This window comes from Micropterus dolomieu, linkage group LG09 (genome assembly GCF_021292245.1).
Source record: "Micropterus dolomieu isolate WLL.071019.BEF.003 ecotype Adirondacks linkage group LG09, ASM2129224v1, whole genome shotgun sequence".
NCBI classification, from domain to species: domain Eukaryota; kingdom Metazoa; phylum Chordata; class Actinopteri; order Centrarchiformes; family Centrarchidae; genus Micropterus; species Micropterus dolomieu.
In genome coordinates this window covers 762977-784254 of record NC_060158.1, presented here as the reverse complement: position 1 = coordinate 784254, position 21278 = coordinate 762977, and the positions used below count along the sequence as shown (strand labels likewise).

Sequence of the window (21278 nt, the reverse complement as noted above, 5' to 3'; positions counted from 1 at the left end):
ATGTCTAAACCGCTGGACCAATGGGCTCGGAGCTGAGAGCCACAGACAGGAAGTCAGAACGTACCGACATGCGCTGCTGGAGTTGGTCTTGTGCTGGGATGTGTGTATAGAAAGTACAGAATAGCATCAGCCTTATCCTTCAAGGTGGAGGTTTATTTAATTAAACAAAGATCTGAAAACCTTCTTTATTGATTTATTCTGTGGCTTGGAGTGAAGGAGAGAGTTCTATTTCACCCGACTGTTAAAACTGTAGAAATGTTCAAGGACTGAGAAAGGCCTAAAAAAGTAAAGCTGCAGAAACTAGCGTGATTATGTTCAATTAATTACAGACAGACTTTCAGGGTTTATCTATATTAACGTATTTTCCATTTCATTTTGGTGTAATCCCCTTCTAGTTGCAAGCATTCCTGTTTTGTGTAAACTTTCACTGTATATAACCTCATATGAAGGTAGAGTGAGCCAGAGTTGAAGCTGCTCAGCTGATGCAGCGACACCACCTACATCACCGCCTGTATTTTGCAGCCAATGCGGCAGATAAAGCTACTAATCCCTGCTGTTGTCACTGTCGGAGTTTGTGAACGAGGCTCAGTAGTTAGGAGCTGAGTTGGGTTATTATATAAAGAGGGGAAGTTGTAAAACAAGGCGATGACAGACAGACAGACAGAGATGGAGAGACACAAACACAAAGACAGAGGGATGATCACAACATGCAGACGTTACTCACATGACGACCCTGCAGGCTGCGAGCTGTACGGCGCCTTTTAGGCTGCCGTGTGACCTTTAACCTCAACACATCAAGGATTTACACAATCATGCATTTAAAGATGACTCATGTTTGGGTTTTCTTAACATACATGCTTTTATTTAAAAAAAGCCTGATCGTGTATGTGGCGAGAATTAACACGAAGCGTGTGAGGAGTTCTGCTGCGTTCACTGTGAAGCTGTTAAAATATAATTTCCCTTGTGTCTTTTCCTGTGAAGCGCTGAGAGAACACAGCTTGAGTTGTTTTGGACGCGGGAGATCAAATTAACACATGACAGATACAAAAGCTGCCAGCAGCGCTGATTCATCATGTGCAACTTTTATGTTTTACATGTTCTCTTACATTTTTTGCTGAGTGTGTTTAAAGATATACGTATAAGAAAACCCTCCATGCAGCATCTTTCCAGTGATTGATTCAACCCACAGTCACAATGCTGAGTGATTAAACAGAAAAATCTCAGTCATACAATGTTAAGATGCAGAATTCAGTCAGAGATTTGGTTCCCATGTGGTTCCTGTTTGACCACGTGGCTTCAACCAGCTACTGCAGGAAGACGTAAAACCTTAAAGGGTTCCTTCACCCAATTCACAGTAAACACATTTACAGCAAGGCTTCGTGGCAGTTAGAGTGTTTAGATCTTACTTGCTGAGGTTTTGAGACCCAGTAAAATGAAAACAAGATATCTTTCAGGTTTATTTTTATTCTAAAGTATGATTTGGGTGAAGTGACCCTTTAAGGCGGTGAGCAGATGGATCATTCATCAGTTTGTTTACATTCATGTTTGACCAAAAAGAACAAGCTCAACATAGAAACTGTACAAAATTTCAAATCACAATGTCCAACTTTGGAATTGAATTTCTCGTGCAAAACACACACTGGTGCTAAAGCAGAATTCAGCATCCTGTAACAGTGACTGTATTTCAAGGCGTTTCACCTTCAAATACACCGAGTGTCGGGTGGATGCAGCGTGTTTAACTCAGCGGCAGCTTTTCAACATGAAAAAGGAACCGGATGAATTAAACATTTCTCATCAATCCAAAAGACACACTCGGCACTGAAAGGCTTCGGATAACACACACTGCGCGGCATAATCAGATGCAGTAGAAGCAAAGCAATAGGAGACTAAACGGTCTAAAAAAGTCTGTTTCTTTCTCAGTTAAAGGTTCTGTTTTTCCACTCTTAACCTTGTGGCTGTAATTACACAGCAATCACAGCGAAGGGTGCTGTAGGGCTGACAAATTCAGTTAGACTGCAAGTATAGGAAACATCAGGTGTCCCTGCCTCACTGTTCTTCAGTGTTATATCACCAGGATATGTGGATGGATGTAAATAAATTGCCAACCCCGGCTTTAATATTTAATCTTTTTGATCAAACCAGTTGATGATTAAGTTGAAGTTTAGTCTTGAAAGTGTTTTATGAACGCTATATTTAAGGGCCCCTACGTACCTCCAACATTGTAGCCCATACAGGAGTTCTGGTCGCAGTAGCCGGGAGGCCCAGCAGAGCCAACAGGTCCAGGAACCCCGGGTCGACCGGGGTTTCCAGGGTTTCCAGGTCGCCCTGAGGGACCCTGGCTGCCAGGTCTGCCCTGCCCTTGGGGACCTGGGAGGGGAGGATGATTTAGTGAAGAACGATCTAGAAGACCAGACTGAAAACCTCTGTGGAATGTGCAGCACGGCTTAGTATGCTTTAATTTACCGGGGGGTCCTGGAGGTCCTCTGGGGCCTTGGACTCCAACACCTTGAGATCCTTTCTCCCCCTTTTCTCCTGGCTGACCTGAACACACACAAACACACACACACACATTAAACACTGTTGTAATATATTGTAATTTCAGACAGGTAGTTTGTTGAGTTGCCAGTTAGACCTGTTTCTGCAGCACGAGTACCAACGTACGGTGTGGAGTTATTATCTTTGTTAGTCCATTTTTGATGCCTAATCTAATTTTTGCGTCAAAGTATTCACTTGCAGTAGCTACGAGGTTGCTCCATCAGTATCGAAACCTTCTTGACTGATAGGGGCGGGGGAATAATCCATACAGCGTGTTTAAAGTATCAGTAGTATCGTGACATTAGTATTGTGATAGTATCGTATCGTGGGGCCTCTGGTGATTCCCACCCCTACAGTCCTTGTTATGAGCCAGTGTGTATCTCCTGTTTAAACTCTGCTGGTCTTCTTCACCCCTTTACCTCTTTCTCCTGGTTGCCCGTTCTGTCCGTTCTGTCCCGGGAAGCCGGGTCTTCCGGGGGGTCCCTGTTCTCCCTGGGCTCCTGCAGGTCCCGGTCTACCAGGCTCTCCTGGGGGTCCTGGCACAGTGCGGATGGACACCGGTGGACTGGGTACGTGGTTCAGGATGGAGTTGTAGCGTGCCATGTGGCCTGGAAACAGGAAAAGGCACTGAGCAACTCTGGATGGACTGTAAAGCCTCAGAGGTCACAAACCTACAAGCGACATGGTTGGAACGAGGGCTGTGCAATAAAACACTAATGATATTAATCGCAATTTAATTATCAATAACAATATAATAAATGTTAAATAAATGTTTGATTTAATTCATTTGAATCACGGACAAATTAGCACTTATTTTTTCGGTTAAGATATTTATTTTGTTGAGGGAAAAGGGACTTAATTTTTGTCTACATACTCGTTGAAAAAAGATTTTATCATAATTGTTTTGAATGTTCTACCTCAGATTTGTTAGGAAAAGTTTAAAACCACAATTAACCATCTGGTTTCTTCAGCTTTCACTCAGGAGCAACACATGAAAGACATAATGTCTGGCCATCTATCATGATAATTATCGATATCAAATTATTTTAAATGTTTTATTTTTGGCCGTATCGCTCAGCCCTAGTTGGAACCATCATGGATGTAACATATCAAACTAGTAAACAGTGGTTTCATGCATATCACCACTAGGCTAGAGTGAAATATTTCTGTTGTAGGGAACTTAACTCAACCTTCCCTACATGTCTGCCAGTGTGTTTACTCACTCTGAATCAGCTGCTCACAGACCTGCCTGGCGATGTCCTGAACTGATGCTGTCGACTGCAGGTCACCCTGGAGACACACAAACATAAGCCTGGTTTATATTTTAATCATGGTTCAGGTAATAACCAGAATCATAACTGAGGTGTCCTGAAATGTGTTTTGTGTTTGCCAAGAGAGGCTGAGCTAATTCTGAATGACAAACCAAAAAAAAACAGTACGACTGCTTCTTAAATAGTTATTTTTATGTATTGAGTTTGGTTCCTGAGCTGCTGCATCAACGTCCAGCACTTTTGAGACCACAGTGTCCAGTGAGACCATAAATAAAAATCATCTTACTCTGCATTTCTGAGTATTCTTTCATTTGTATTATTTTTGAGTTAATGCGCTACAGACTCATAATGTGCAACATACACACAGCTTTATGTCTGACATGAAAAAATAAATTATATTTGTGCACAAACCCTCCTGCTTTTTGCTCTCCAGACTGGCACACCACTTAAAACACATTCAAACACACATATCTGTTTGGCAGCTCCCAAAAGGTGACACTCACCTGAGCTCTTACAACCAAAAACTAACTGTTGCTTTGAGTTTTTCCTTCAAAGAAAAGAATAAAAACATCTAACCACTCGCCTGCAGCTGCTGTTGTTAATTGAGCCTTTACTGAAACTCTCGAGCATTTTAAATTCAACCACGGCAGGAACATTTCACTACTTAGTCACACTTAATTGCACTAATTTCATTTTTTTCCTTTTGATATCTGCTGTGGTTGAAGTTGCTAAGCTCAGATAAATGGAAAGCCTGTGATGAGCTTTTACAGGGTCAAGTTGAAAGCTTTCCAGGATCTTTTCCTAAAAAGTAAAAAACATAAATATGCTGGTGGTGCTGCACTTTCACTGACCTTTACAACTCTGTTACCTTCACTGCAGAGCATCGTCTGAACGGCTTCACGCCGACCAAATAAAGCTTTTAGTTATAAGCCACTTAAGGTCTTCTACAGGCGTGACATGAACGTTGGACACCCAACGACTTATTCTTCCATTAGATGAAAAAGTAACTTTCATCTTGGTTTTACTTTGACACGGGAAGAAGTCTGAGGAGACGTTTGTGGACGCAGAAGAAATAATTCAGCAGGGCGTCTGAAGTTCTTCTTGTCTTTTAACCTCCTGATCTCTCCTCATAATAATCTACAGAGGGGCCGCGAATTAACATCAGCACCATTCCTGCATGTGGCCATCCTGATTATGGTAGTTTTTTATAACAGTACTGCTACGATGCATGAGAACAAGACGAGAAGATTTTAAACACTATTTTGAAGATATATGAAATGCTGGGCGTCCTCCCCTAGAAAATTGGAGCATTTAAAACTTAACTTCCTGCATTCTGGAGACATTTTCTCCTCCAATTTATGGTGGAAATGTCTGTATTTATATAAAGTGTAAATGTATCTGTCCAGAGGGTCTTTCATTGTTTTACAACATGTACCTGGCTGCACTAGGGCTGAATGTCTTTATGATAGATTCAGACGACATGTTCCAGTGGTAAGACTGAGATTAGGATAAAAGCTGCATGTGCTGAGACACTGCAGTGTGTCCCAGTGAGTTCCTTCTGCAGAAGACTTTCACAGAAAGACAAGTGTTCGCCTGAGCTGTTTATTTGAAAACTCGATCTGCCATCACAGAAACTGGCAGGTGACAATTCATAAATATAACAATATAATGCAGTAATCAGTAGCTTTTTTGGACAATGTGCATTCGTCTCTTCTATATTTAAACTGCATTGAATGTTTTCTTATTGTGCCAATAATGCCATTTGTTGGTTAACGTGAAAGCTATTTTTCAGAACATTTTTAACAAATGCTTTGAAAAAGTAATGGGGATAAAATCAGCCATTTTAAAATGTGTGACGTGTCCCCAGCGTCCCCACTGTAGATGACACATACGTTGGATATAGGAAAGACGTTCACTCTGACCAAACTGTCAAATGCGAAACAGCAGCTAGTGAGAAAGTTCCCTTACTGACTACGTTTATTTCCATTCTTGCCAAACATTGAACCTGCACAAACCTTTAAACTGAATGTTGAAAAACGAGAATTTTTGCCCTCACTTAGCACGTCGTACGCCTCTGCAGCGACTAGAGGTTAAGTGTCTTGCTCAGGTACAAATTGATATATGAGTCTTATCCACTGCGCCTTTGCCACCACTATTATTTATGTGATTTATTATTTCCTCCTTAGCAGAAACAGAACATAATAGACAACTTACCCTTTCGCCTTTCTCCCCCTTGCTTCCTGGAGAACCCTGCAACAGAGAAGACTCAATGGAAAGAGGAAAAAGCAACAGAAACTTGTGAAGGAGTTCACCTGTTCACGTTTAATGGACCCATGTTGAAAGCAAAAAGGCTGTTCTCTCTTCACCTCCAACACTACAAATCCACTTACATTTCTTTGTGTCTCCTTCTTCCCTTCTGATCTTGACCCACTTAAATCAGGAATATTTTGTTAGCTCTATAATGAGATGTGGCTTCAAATGTTACAGCCCTGATTGTTTGCTTGTGAGACTGACAGTTTTAGTTTTTCAATGTTGACTTTATATATATATATATATATTTATATGCTGTGAGATTTTCTTTCTGTATCTCTCATGAAAACAAACCAAATGAAAAAACATTCAAACCAATCCAAACACATATTTCAGTGCTGCATTTGACAATCCTCGTCTTGGATTAATGCCTATAGTAACCTTCAGCTGAGCGCACCGTAACCTTGATGCGTGCTTTTAAAATGGGAAAAAGATAAACAAATTGTAATAAATGTAAAAGCTAAAAACACGCAGTAAATTCAGAGCGCTGAGTGAAGACCGCATTAAGACAAAGTTATCTTCTGCACAAACATTGCATGAAAGCAACTAAATTCAGCCCTGAGTGGAGAGAATGGGAAACGTTTTGCCTTCATCAGGCAGAATCCGAGCTTGTAAAACACACAACAGATGGTTAAAACCTTCCTTTAACGCTCCATTTGAGTCATTAAAAAAACAATGCTCTTGCAAAGAGTGCCATTACCAAAAAACTAAACTATATTTCCCTCGTGTAATTTCACATTAAGACCTGCAATTGACAATAGTGTGGTAATTAGTTAAGGAGGGCTCTTTGCAGTCCGCCCACATATCTGTAATTACATGCTTGACAACATTTTTTCGCAGCAATGCAAAGTAATTTGTCAGCAGTTTGCATCACCTCCCACGGAAGCTCATTTATTCTTTGGCGGCGCAGTCGAAATGTGATTTACTGTCTGTGAACATTTCATTTAATCAGGAATAAACGCCAAAACAGAGAGTGGCCACATTTTTTAACAAACTCTTAGACAGCATCAGCAAAAACAAAACACAGTTACCGAGGGAAACAATATGATAAATAGACGGCGCTTTTTAAATCAGCTCTCTCGCACTGCGTTCGCCTGCTCGTCAGGTGCAGTTTAATGAGTATCGAGGTACTTTTACTTCACAACATCATACTTTTACTCCACTACATCTGCCTGAAAGTTTTTCCAATTTCTTCCTCTGTCTTAAGCTAAGTAATGTATTTAAACTGCCCTTGGATCAGCTGGAAAATGCATGGTGAAATAGCTGGAAACAGGCTGTTTGTCTGACTTTTTAGAGAAACGTGGTTCTCACAGGACAGCACCGCTACGAACACAAAATAATCTTATAGAATATGATGAATTGCTGTTGATTAAACAACCCAACAGGAAAGGTTAACCATAAACACGCACAGCAGTAAAATGCAACATACGCATTAAGGCAGTAGTAATATTAATCCAGAAACATCAGATAAAATAGTGAAACACTGACAGCAACGTTTTACTGCACTATGAGTACTTTTACTTTCATACTTTAAGTAAATTTAGCTGATAGAGTGGTTTTAGTCAGGGGGAGTGTGGTTATGGTAATCTTAACATAAATCTCATGACATTGAGGCATTTCAGAGTCTTCTACTTGTGTGAAAAAGGCCACAAGGTCCCTTCAAGCTGTACAGCAGATGATTCAGTAGTTTTCTCATTTACATTTTGGATAATTCAACAACACAGTGAGAAAGATTTAGCCAGCAAGCGGTGCTTCGGAAGCCCTCAGAATTTGAATTAAGCAGTCCAGTGCACTGATTCTGAATCCTTAAAGAGAAGATTACAAACATCGAAGATTCAGTTACCATTACCATGTAAAAAAAGGAGTTCATAGAGGGATTATGGGACTAACTGCTTCTGACAGAGAAAAGGAAGCAGCTGTTTTCCTCCTTAGTTGGTCTTTGTTTAGCAGTGTGGTGTTTGTTACACTATATTGCCAAAAGTTTTGGGTCGCCTGCCTTTACATGCACATGAAGGTTAATGACATCCCATTCTTAATCTGTAGGGTTTAATATGGAGTTGGCCCACCCTCTGCAGCTATAACAGCTTCAACTCCTCTGGGAAGGCGGAGTGTGTTCATGGGGATTGTTGACCTCTAGAAGCTCATTTGTGAGGTCAGGCACAGATTCTAGTTCATCCCAAAGGTGTTCTAAGGGGTTGGGGTCAGTCAAGTTCTCCACATCAAACCCACTCATCCGTGTCTTTGTGCACTGGTGCACTAACTGTTTCCACAAAGTTGGGAGCATGAAATTGTCCAAAATGTCTTGGTATGCTGAAGTGTGATTCGTTACTCTCCAGAGAACACGTCTACTTACGATACGTGGCGGTGTGCTTTACACCGCTGCGTCCGACGCTCTGTGATTTAAGGCTTGGACGCAGCTGCTTGGCCATGGAAACCCATTCCATGAAGCTCTCTACGCACTGTTCTTGAGCTAATCCGAAGGCCACACATTGTTCAGAGGTCTGCATAGGTACTTGATTTTATACATCTGTGGCCATAGAAGTGATTGGAACGCATGAATTCGATGATTTGGAGGGGTGTCCTAAAACTTTTGGCAATAGTTTATGTCAAAAGAAAGAAGGTTGAGGCTCTGACAGGAATCTTTTGCCTAAAATAATCTCCTTAATTGTGAAAATGAATACCGTCCTGAGTGTGTCAGGCCGGCCCGTGGACCTTCAGACCAGAGAGGAGGCTGTTAATCCTGCTGAGACACTTTGTCTTGACAGACTCTGTTAAGCCTGAATGACACGACTTCCTGCCTCCTCAAGGAACTTCACAGACTGTCCACATTTGTGCAGCAGCCTTTATCTTCACTGTGACAGGTGTAAACCCAGACTGGGTAGAAAAAAAGCTTAATGAAAAGAGGCAGCTCTATCGTATCGTCTCGACTCACCGGTGGTCCCAGTTCTCCCTGTTTTCCTTGAGGGCCTGTGTTACCTTGGGCCCCTGGAGCTCCTGGAGTCCCCTGTAGAGACATGAACAGATACATGGAGGAAGAATCAGAGGGGACTTTATTTGCCAAGTTTATTGTCACATATAAGGAACCAAAACAATAAAAAACACAGAAATAAGACACCAAAGTTAAACAAAGATACGTACAGGACATCAACATACATTATCCAATTAAGTCAAATTGTGGTGTGATGCTGCTTTATATACAAGAACGTCAGCATAGGGTCTGCTACCAACTGTCTAGGCTTGTTATTAAGAAAGGGAATTAGCTGTTTGACTGCATTGTTTGGAGTTTAACCAGAAATGCTAACACATTTTGTGTTTCTAGCCTTCCAGTCAGGTCCAAATTACTCCAAAAACGGAATAATTTAATCTGATGCATGGACTCATTCAGGCATATATTACTGTGGTTTGTCCCTCATCAACATTCATTACATATTCTTCACATTTCACACAGCGGTGGATGTAAACCGACAGCTGTAGAGAGGACGAGAGACTATATTAGTGGCCGAAATAGGATCAAAGCACTGTGCAAAAGGCCTGATTTAAAAGACGTGTGTCCAGTCTGCGATTTCTCTTTTGTGTTCCACTTTAAGCACCTTCAGCTGACATTATCACCCCCAAAAATTCATTATTAAACTACTACAGCCACAGTGTTCAGAAGGAGAACCAGAGGCAGGACCGCAAACTGCAACTGTGTCCGGCTCAGCGGCCAAAAATCCACATTTCTTCACAAACTCACATTCAGAACAAATATCCGATATCAGAACACAATGTCCAAATGTAATAATCACTTACGATAGTTCCCGGGGGGCCCTGTCTTCCCGGGGGGCCATCTTTGCCTGTAAGTCCCTGTGGAGAAGTAGATGAGTAACTTAAATGTTGCTGTTTGCGAGTTTAAAAAGTTCAGGAAGGAGCTACGTCACGTTGCTGTTTTCTACATGCGACACGGAAATCTTATTGTCCGATTCATCTCATTTTTTTAAATTCTTTCTGATATTATCATTGCTCATCTTGTTGCATGAGCAAGTACTAGTAATTGGAGCTATTGAAGAAGTAGTCAGAGGAAGTAGAGGTTAACTTGGGTAGAAGCAGGAAAAGCAGGTTTTGGTTTTTACCACTGATACCATTTGCACTACCACTGCAGCAGTAGGCACAAGATTAGTAGTAGTAGTTAAAGCAGAAAAGGCAGTGGAAGAGTCGGATTCCACTTGAAATATATCCAGTTATGAGGGTCACAGGTGTCCCTCTCAGTAGGTAACTGTCTGAGTAGAGGCAGGTTGTTGAGCTTGGCTCTGTGCACAAATGCAGTGACTTATTATCAAAATGTCTCCCGTATTAACCTGTTTACATCATGACTTATTGAGATGCTAATATAAAGTGTAATGAGTCAAGTCAAGTCAGCTTTATTTATATAGCACATTTAAACACAACAGGAGTTGACCCAAAGTGCTTTCCAAGAACATAATACACGCAAATACAAGTATAAACGAACAAAAGAACAAAGAGTTTATACCACTGTGTATCTAACTACACAATAAAACACTAGTGCTCCAATACCCATCAATGAAAGGAATATGGAGAATTCAAAGAAGCTAAAAGGTTTCTGTGGGATAGAAATGGCTTCAATTTGGCTATAAAAACTGCCCTTCAGGACACTACTGATTAGTTTGTCAAAATACAAAGAAGTATCCATAAAAACACCTAAATTCTTAACTATACTGACTCAGTCTAATTATAATAAAATAAACTACTTAACCTTTTTACCAAAATAACTTGTCTCTGACTGACTGTGGTGAGCCAGCTGTCTCAATGACGAGTAAATGTTTTCTGTCTCCATCCAGACAATAGATGGCAGCAGAGAAATACCTCAACTCAGCTTCAGTGGTGTCTGCCTGAGCTCGGCTACATCAAGGAGGTAAGTAGAAGTAGTAGCAGTAAAAGTAGTATTAGTAGTAATGGTACTATTTCCAGTAAATGTGACAAAGGTACTACTCTAGTATCAGATGCACTAGTAGAAGCAGTAGTTATAATAGTAATGGTGGTGGTAAAAGAGGTTTAGTAGTGGCAGTGCTGACAGCAGTATTAGTATCATTAGTGGCAGTAGTAGGAGTAATAACGTTAGTAGTAGCAGTAGTAACAATAGAGGTAGAAGCAGTGTAAGAAAACCGTATCATTAGTACTTTTACCAGTATGTGCAGTACTACAGATTGACAGTAATATTCATGAGGTGACTCACTCTGGGTCCTGGAGGTCCTTCTCTGCCCGGAGCTCCAGCTCTGCCAGGAATTCCCTGAAACACAAATGTTTGATGTGAAATCACAAGGACTACACGATTAAAAAAATAACTTTACAGTGTATAATTTCAGTCATTTGTATTATGATATGATAATTTTAGGTGATTGTTGTTTTCTTTCTTTGTAGTTTTCACTACTAAGATATAATAACAGACAGTCTGTTCAAATGAGAAGCTCAATATTTTGCAGCGAAGCACACTCCTTATTTCAGGGTTGCAAAAGATGTGGTTTACTTAATGCTGCCTGACTTCCTGTGGTGACTCAGCGGCTGATTGGTTTAGACTTGTATCATATAACTACATCGTCCCTTATTGGATTCCAGCCCGGGGACATTTGTTGCGTTGCTTCAAATACTATCAACCTTCCAATAAAGGCAAAAATGGCATTAAATACAAGAAAATGAACTGCACATGTGCTGCACAAACACCACAAGAACAGATCTTGCTGTAGAGTCACAAGCTCAGGGCATAGAAATAGATATGAACCACAGAAATCAATTTTTTCGCAAATGGCACCATTATTCAAAGTTTGACAACTATTTGTTTCCAAAATGTCATATTAGTCCCAATCATTTACAGTAGAGCAGTGATTACTTGTGGGAGGCTCTTTTCAAGAAATAGTCCTGATTGAAACAGCACACTGCCCAATTTTCTGTCAATAACACTGTTAATTAATTTGTATCTCTGACTAAAACACTTGTATTTCACAGCTCGCCGTCAAACCAAGGTGAAAATCTGCATTATATAATTAGCAGTTTAAAAAGCAGTCATGATAAACACGTTTTGTAGCTGTTCGCTCCTGTAGTGAGCAGCTACAAGCAGCTGCAGACGTGATTTATTGACATTTCTTAACAATAAATAGCAGACAAAATGTACAATGTTCACATGAATGACTCACATGTTGGTCCTGTAGACCTAAACCAAGCAGTTTTTTAACATCAAATGAACTGTAACATACAGAAACCCTACTAACCAACTGAAATGTTACCTAACCTTAACCTGACAATAAACAGGGTCTAAAATGTTTATGTTAGATTCACATATTGTTGACAGTTTTCTTTACCTGCACTCCTTGTTGTCCTTGTTCCCCTTTCTGTCCTCTCTCGCCCGGAGCACCCTGCAGATAAAAGTTAAGAGTGTTTCTCTTATACTTAAAATACAAACTGCATCTGAACATGTGAAAAGTGTGATAGGAGCCTTGACATTACAGCCTATGAAACCTTAATGTAAACATGTAAATTAACTTTCAAAAACAAATCTATGGTGAGACTGTGTGCTGGTCTTACTGGGGGCCCTATGATGGACCGTCCGCTGGGTCCCTGTGGTCCTTGGGGTCCTTGAGGTCCTGGTACACCTGTCTCACCTACTGGACCAGTCGGCCCCTGGAAAGAGAGAGAGAGAGAGAGAGAGCGTTAAAAGACAGACAGTCATGTTGTACTTTGGCAGGCATATGCTGCCTCACAACTGCTTCAACAACTGCAAAGGAGTTTTACACAAAGTCATTGTACGACGTCAACCATAAAGGGTGTAGATTAGCTCAGGTTACAGTATAATAGTTAGTGAAAGCTGTTTGTCGTGTAACACGCAGGTGCAGTTAGGCTGTGGGTGCCAACCAGAGGTGGAAGAAGTATTCAGGTCCTTTACTTGAGCAGAAGTACTAATACCAACCTGACTTTGATAAAATACTCCACTGTAAGTAAAAGGTCTGCATGATAAACCTTACTAGGGCAAAAGAATGCATGTATTCCAGCAAAATATACTTAAAGTAGTCATTGTGCAGTAAAATGGTCCATCAGCATTTTACTACAATGTATGATGTTTTGGATTGATATTATAGATGCAATAATGTGTTATATTTAACAATATGTTTGCACTATTTAAGAATGTACGTTATGTTATTTTGCTATATCGAAATATAAATTGTTTATTGTGGCATAGCCTAAAAATATCAAGATATTATTTATGAGCCATATTGCCCAGCCCTGTCTTTAACACAGATTTAGAATTTAGGTTAAAATGTTGTAACTTCCTCCTGATATTCAATTTAAACAGACAGAATCCTCGGATGTTAACTCTGAGTGCTTTGTAGCAAGTCCATTAAAATCTAATTGATAAACAGGTCAACCCCTCCCCAATATACTCTCACAAAACCTCTTTGGTAAATGACCATGGTACAAGCACCTGCAGTGTCCTGATGTGAGGAAAATAATAGGCTTGGTGAAGAGGAAGCCTCCACCTCTTATGAGCGCGTTCAGTAGCCATGTCAGTGTCCAGGGGTCACTGGCTTTCACAGACATGCAGCAGTGGGACAAGTGTTGCATTCATAGAATCAGAATTCAGAAAGATTTATAAATGTCCTAACAGCATTAGGGCTGGACTACAGCACAGCCTGTGAGTCCAGCTTGGACCTGCTGAAGACCAGGATCGTCACAGTCTGATAACGCTCCGGTGTAGAGGCAAGCTGGGTGAAAGACTGCTTCCAATTAAAGCAGAACTTATCGCTAACGAGTTCTATAAACAATCTCAACTTGCCAAGGTGACCAAAAAGTTTTATGCAGGTTTAACATTCTGATTAAAAGGTGAATTATAATAGCTCAGAGGCTGCATTGATAACTGCAGTGGCTCTAAAAACTCCTAATTTAGGCCACATTTACACTTGTTATTTCAAATTTCTCAGATGTGATTTGACATACTTTAGTTTACACATAATCAAATATATGCATTTCAGTCAGCCACAAAACAAATTTGATTTACCAGTGAGAGAAAGTTATTAACAGAGGGCAAAACCTTTTCAACACAGGCTAGAATGCGTCTCAAGCCTCCTCCCAAGGTGGTTTTGGGCAACTAGATTTAGGTCCGTTTTGAATACTTCTTGGAAGCATTTACAATTCACTGTTTTGCAATTAGACAGCAAATCCAATTAGCCCAAGAAGCACGAAATGGCTAAGTATAAATGGGATATTAGACCAAACCTTGGATGCAGGGTTAACATTAATAAACTAGTGAGACAAGATATTAGTAGATTAAGGGTCCTACATAACTAATAAAATGCTCTATGTGGATAACTTTATAGTAATTATTTCCTTAATGTATTTGTAAAACCATTATATAACTGCAACATAGATTTTACTAACATACATGCATCCCATGATATACAGTACCATATCTTAAGTCTATCTAGCAGTGTATAAACCTGATTCAGACCCTGAGTTAGTAGAGCTAACTTTCTTAGTGCAACATAATGTCTTTAATGCTTTTCACCACAGCACTGAGACTGCACTTGTTAGAGTTCATCTCAGCAGTGAGGCATCAAAAATTGGTTTTGGTATTGCTGGATCTCAGTGCTGTATTCAACACGGTTGAACATAAGATCCTGCTCAACAGACTCGAAATGTGGGTGGGACTTTCTGGCACTACGTGAAATTGGTTTACAAGACGAGGGACTACTTCTAGACTACTTGTGTCAATTGGTAATTATGAATCTGAGCAAACAAAAATCCCATGTGGGGTTCCTTTGCTCACATTATGTACTATTTTAACATTACATACTATACAGATGACACACAACTCTACATAACTGTCATCACACAGCGCATTGGACAAAATTGCTCAACCCATGGTGCAGTTATTGACTCTGACCTAACAGCCACATAAAGACTGTTACAAAACCAGCCTAGTACCACCTTAAAAACACAGCATAGTATTTCTTTCTAAACAAGATACTCAACAACTTGTTCATGTGTTTATTTTCAGCAGGCTAGACTACAGTAATGGTGTCTTTACAGGTCTTAGTAAAGAAATCAACAGCTGCAGCTTGTTCACAATGCTGCAACCAGAGTCCTCACTAACACCTACATGACTGCACTGGCTTCCTGTCTGCCAAAGGATATATTTAAAAATCCTATTACTTGGTTATAAAGCACTAAATGGTCACGGGACAAAATACATCCCTGCCCGCTCAGGTCACCTGGGACAGGTTTATTCAATGTTCCCAGGATCAAGGTGCTTCACCAAGCAAGGTGTCTTTATTGTCTTAAATCATTTTGACTTACTTACTTAATGACTTACTTTTAATGTATTTCCATGTTCTTGTAAAGCACTTTGAATTGCCTTGTGTCTGATTGGGGCAATATAAATAAACTTGCTTTGCCTTAAATAATATCTCTATCTCTAAGACTAGATGTGTCCTGTTGTCTATAATAGTTTTAAATTTTTAATAAAATAAACTTTACACGGGAAGAAAATGATGGGTTCTGTACTTTTACATGAGGGGGGAAGTTGTTTCTCTGATCAGCAGTGAAATCTAGTGAATGGTTTAGCTTTTTAATTCAAATGTAACACATGCATAAATCAATGTACACTCTTGTGGCTGCTCCGTGTTGCGTTCTAACCACAAACAAACTACAACCTTAAAGTTAAAGCTAAACAATTTTGTTTGGTATGTTCTCTGATTCATGCAACCATTTATGAAAATGCCACGCCTGTGAAACCTTTGATCATGGGGACTTGTAAATAAACAGGAACATTGAAATCCAGTGTCAGTGCTTCCCTCCCCTTGATATCTGTTACTACTTAAACTTGTCATATTAGATTATTTTGAGACTGTGGGGTGTAACATCTGATAGTGTGAAATGATGTCATTAAGGAAATGATGGTAGAGATGATAAAAGAACTTCCGTAGTATATGTTGCTTCAGGATACCATGTTGCGCCACACATAATGTGATAAAGATCAGAAACACTGAGACAAAGACATTTTAAGAAAAGTTGTTCTATAACATGACACCATGGCTGCTTGCATTATTTCTGTTATTTTCTTCAAATGTTTGTGCCTGTTTAGTGTTTAATCCATTATGTAGTTTTTTTATTCCATCATTTGAACCTGCTGTACTGCAAACATTTACTGTGCTGTACAGCTTGGGTGTCAAAAATTGTTTATTTTTATTCATTATTATTCAGTTTCATTCAGTAGGCACAGTGCACATTATTAAAACATTGATGTAAATGTGCCAGAGATAGCCAAAATACTATTTTTCATCTGTAGGCCCTGGACAGTTGTTACATAGTCAACCTAAAAACATTATGAGAATATGTAGCAATGAGATAAAAGAAAATATTAATCCAGACACTGTACTGAAATACCTCTTCATGCACTTCCTCAAGTACTATTACTTCATAAAAATTTTAATATATGCTTGTACTCTATTCTATCAAACAACACTAGCAAAAGTGACTTTTTAATGCTGTTCTCAGTACTGGAGTAGTAAGTGCTCCAGCATACTTTATCAACTACAGATCACATATCACACCCCTGACAGACAAAAAAAATGTATACATGTATATTGTGGTTCACTGAGTGAAAGCCATATATATTCTAAATAAACTAAATGAAAAAAATAGAAAATCAAATGGAGATTGTAGAATTTTAAATTGCCCAATTTGTTTTGAGGTTTTCAACGTACAGTGATTAAAGTCTGGCTGTGTGTTGCGTGCGTTATCCTGCCACTACTTCCTGTTGAAACCTGGCCAGAACATTCAGAAACAGAGAGACAGAGAAACCTTGGCAGAAAACACAGACAGCAGCATTAGAATAAAGCACACAAGTTGCATATTCAGGATTTTGAATTACAAACTACGATATCAAAAATCTATTTAGCAAAGCAGCTCGTGTTAGAGCACTGGACTGAGTGGGGTGTAATAAAGAGTAAATTCAGACTTTTGAAAAGCTGCAGGGACCTTTTGCTTGTCTCAGGCATCAAAATGTCGTCCAACATTTATGAAGACCCAAATTTGACTATGAATGTGAGATACTGCAAAGGAGAAAGAGAGGACGGAGGACAGAGAGTGGAGAGACTGGTCGACATTTACGAGGGTATGGACACTTTTACAAACCATCAAGTTGATCTTTTGACACAGGATGGAGGTACGTAGGTATTAAATACTGTGGAAATATTAATGTTAATATAAAAAATAAATTAGTGTGTATCTGGGTATGGATTCTAATTAGGAGATCATCTATGAATTACATTTGTATATAACAGTGTTAATATTGATGAAATTATATTAATATTTGTACATGAGACTGTACAAGATGAATTGTTTGCCTTAAAACTGTGACATACATTTCACTTTTCAAACACTAAAATATTGCACAGCCTACAATGACACAGGGCCAATGAACACTTGAGTATTTAATACTTACATTACATATATTTATACATTTTTTTATCTTTTAATTTTTAATATTTTTAATTGATTAATAATTATTCTTTCTTCTACTCGTTTTCCACTGGCTGGGATTACGGTCTTACTTCTAAAATCAAATGTCTTTGGTGCTGTGTGTTCAGATGAGCTGACCTGAAGGAGGAAATGCCCAACAGCTACTGCATACATGTTTAATCAAAATATATTGTGTACTTTGCCTCTATAGGAGCTAACACTCAAAATCATCTTCCAGCTGTCCAAAGAAACCCTTTTAGAGCTGTGGCACTGGTTCTGGGTCTACTGTGTCTCCTGCTAGTGGTAGGAGTCACTATCCTGTCCAGACTCTGTGAGGAATTTATCTGTAATTCAATGTCATATCTTGAGTCACTTAAAACCATGATCTGTTGGTTTTATTTTACATCACTGTCTCTTTTTGTTGTGTTTTTATACCAGATATTTCAACCGTTTTGGAAAACAACCAGGATGCAAGCAATAAGACCGGTTATGAAAACAGGTACTGTCTGGTAGAGGAGAAAAAAACACAAACACAGCGGAACAGTACAGGTGAGAAAGATTTAAATTTCTTAAAGTAGTTTCTTAAAGTATATTAAATTATTTGAAATCTATCACTAAAACACCTCGATGAAAATATGCTGTTTCTTTAAGTATGGACGAGATTTCGATGCAGTTGTTACTACAAATCTACTGAGATGAAAAACTGGACAGCCAGCAGGACAGACTGTCAGAAGAGAGGAGCAGATCTGGTGATAATAAACACGAGAGAGGAACAGGTGAGTGCCTCTCTGTTAACGTGTACAGTATTGTGTGTTTTTTTGGTGGAGCTTGTTGGAGCTGATTACCAACCGGGGCCTTCGACTCAAAGAGGTTAACTTATCAACATATATCCACATATTTGTGTTTAGGACAAATCTTTATAGTTATTGACAAAACTTTTTGCATTTCTTCTTTCATCAGAGATGTTCAAAACATGACACATTAATTTACTACCACTGAAAATCTAATGTATGAACAGAGAAATAATTATCTGCTCTTCTGCAAAATGATCAGGATTTTGTCAGAGAGCTGAGTAAACATGGAGCTTCCTGGATCGGTCTGAAATCGGTGAAAAACGGTTGGAACAACAAATGGGAATGGGTGGACGGATCAACACTGACATATACGTGAGAAATTCTAGTTTTTGTTAAATCATGATATGTCAACATTTATATGCTAGTATTTGTAAGAAACTGAAATCTTAATATGAACAATACTTAATGTTTCATCAAGTCAATCACGTTTTCAAATAATGTTAAAATGTATTTTAAATTAGCACTGCGTGAGTCCGACAGTGTTGAGATAATGATAATCACTGAACAATTCCACAAATGGGTTTAACTTGACTAATCAAGCCACATCATGTGTGGTGTGTAGCTGAGTAAAAATGATGTATAATGAACTTGCATTCTACTGCTCCACCACACGAAGGCGCCAACATGTTCATATTAATCCTCCTCTGTGCTGCCCTCTTTACTGAAAGCTGAGCATGGTGAAAAAACAATTGCTTTGATATGAATTTTAAATATGAATTGACTTTGGAATAAAAAAACAAATTCCTCTTTTTGAAACTCTTCTTCTGTAGATTACATACCAGTTAAAAGATATAAAGAAAGTAAACATGATGCTCAAGAGGGTTTTCAGTCCATAATTCATTTTATGAGCTCTTTCAGGCACAATAACTGCATGTACAATCTTATATCAATAATCCCATGTGTTTTGCAGCTTTTCCCTGTAACAATATAGTACTTATTCTGTTCCACAGGGCCTGGCAGGCAGGTATGAAAGTAAACGCTGTGAATGGGTCCAAAGCATATATTAATCTGAAAGGAACATGGGAATACATCAACACAGGATCCAATCAATGGATCTGTGAGAAACCAATGTATTGAGAGTTTCCTGGTGACCATGGAGGCCAACATGTGTAACTGTGATGTAATGGTTTCTAATCTTTGTGTACAGCATTTCTCCCTCTCTTTATCAATAGTTCTTGCTGCCCTCCCTTAAAAACAACATAATAAAAAGGCAACCATGAGAAAATCAACTGTATTTCATTACTCAGAAGTGCAAAATGTAAATCTACAAAAAGGCCAAATCAAAAAAGGTTCAACCACTGTGGTGAATGAAGGTGCTTCAACTTTTTTGTGGTTTTTTTTTTGCCTTTTGGAAGCTCAGGCCAGACGGTGGCAGTAATGGTGTCACCACATTTCATTTCAGGACAATCTGCCTCACAGTAGTGAAAGTATGTATGTAGGATATGTATTTTAATGTATTAATTGTCATAGAGTTAGGATTGTCATTACAACTTCGTTAAACATCACAGCTTAGTTAGAAATGATTCCATTTTTTCTGTGGAAGCAACAGAAAATAGACATTTCCTGTTTTGGCCAAACTGTTAATCTGCTGTGTGTGTGTGTGTGTGTGTGTGTGTGTGGGGGGGGGGGTCCAGAAGAGTCAAATGAATAAAAAGTGAGTGTGTGTTTCTTTGCATGCTGCTACTTCCTCATTTTTCTCTACTGAAACCAGACAGAAGCCGCCCTGCAAGACTGACAGCAGCATCAGTACAGTTTATTAAGTTAATGAATTTATATCTACTACAGTTAGTACTGCAGAGTATACTTGTACACATTGAAGGTTTACAGCAGCATAGTAACCAATCAACACAGAGCAGTTACAGGAAGTGAAGTGCAGCTACTGTTCAACTGTCTCAGTCCTCTCAAGATGTCCTCAGATATTTATGCCAAACCAGATTTCTCAAAGAAGGTGAGATACAACAGAAAGGTGCAGGAGGACAACGTAGAGTGGGAAGAAAGAACGGTGGCTATTTACGAGAGTACAGATGATATCAAAGATGATCACACTGATCTTCAGTCACACGACGGAGGTAAGTGAGAAATTATGACAAATCTATGATGTAAAAAAATGTTTATCTTGCTTCTGTATGAGTGGGTCTTTTTAAATCATGTTGGACTAATGTTTGACCCATAAGTTAACTCTAAATGAATAGAAACAAACTTAGGCTGATTGGAAATCTAAAAATAAAAAACTGAACTGACAGTGCAGAAGATAATCCAACTAACTACAGGAAACATCCACAAAAACACAAGGGGTTCATACTAAACATGTTATACATTTATTCCTGTAGTTGGTTGGATTATGTTCTGCTAAAAAAAAGTATTAGAGCTCTCTGAGTAGATGACTCATTGTTCATGTGTTCATTTTCTGTAATCTTCTGCCAAGTTTTTAAAACCAAAATCTGGATCTAATGTTTAATTGTTTTGGCCATTCATATAGGTTAAGGTAACATTTAGCCAACAAGCGTCAGCTCTAGTAAAGTTTTACAAAGAAATGTAAACAGCAGCCACATGACAGGAAGAAGTTATTAATACAGAGCCAAGAGAGAAAGTCAAGAGGAGATTATGCAAAGTTGCGAGCTGTGCAATCGAATTGCCCATAACGGATCAACATTTCAGATGAGTTCATATTTGTTTTACATCACAATAATAATTGATTTCCATACGTTTATATATGATTTGTTTAAAATCTAACAAAATGTAAATGATTACCAATGTTAAGCCTCCATTTTAGAACCACAGATCAAAACAATGAAGCTGTTGA

The 21278-nt window shown here is 39.0% G+C and overlaps 1 protein-coding gene across 9 annotated transcripts in view; it reads right to left on the bottom strand.

Annotated features, from left to right (window-relative positions):
- The window catches only part of LOC123976249 (collagen alpha-1(XIV) chain-like), a 270666-nt gene that overhangs the window by 4601 nt on the left and 244787 nt on the right, over positions 1-21278 (bottom strand). For 7 of the 9 annotated variants that reach the window (XM_046058228.1, XM_046058229.1, XM_046058231.1 and 4 more), the window contains 10 exons: positions 12690-12785; positions 12467-12520; positions 11347-11400; positions 9906-9959; positions 9049-9120; positions 6021-6056; positions 3759-3825; positions 2955-3143; positions 2464-2541; positions 2212-2367 (listed from right to left, as the gene is read on the bottom strand). In XM_046058228.1, the coding sequence (XP_045914184.1) occupies positions 2212-2367; positions 2464-2541; positions 2955-3143; positions 3759-3825; positions 6021-6056; positions 9049-9120; positions 9906-9959; positions 11347-11400; positions 12467-12520; positions 12690-12785 (856 nt within the window). The other 2 variants (XM_046058233.1, XM_046058232.1) reach the window with 2 other exon arrangements.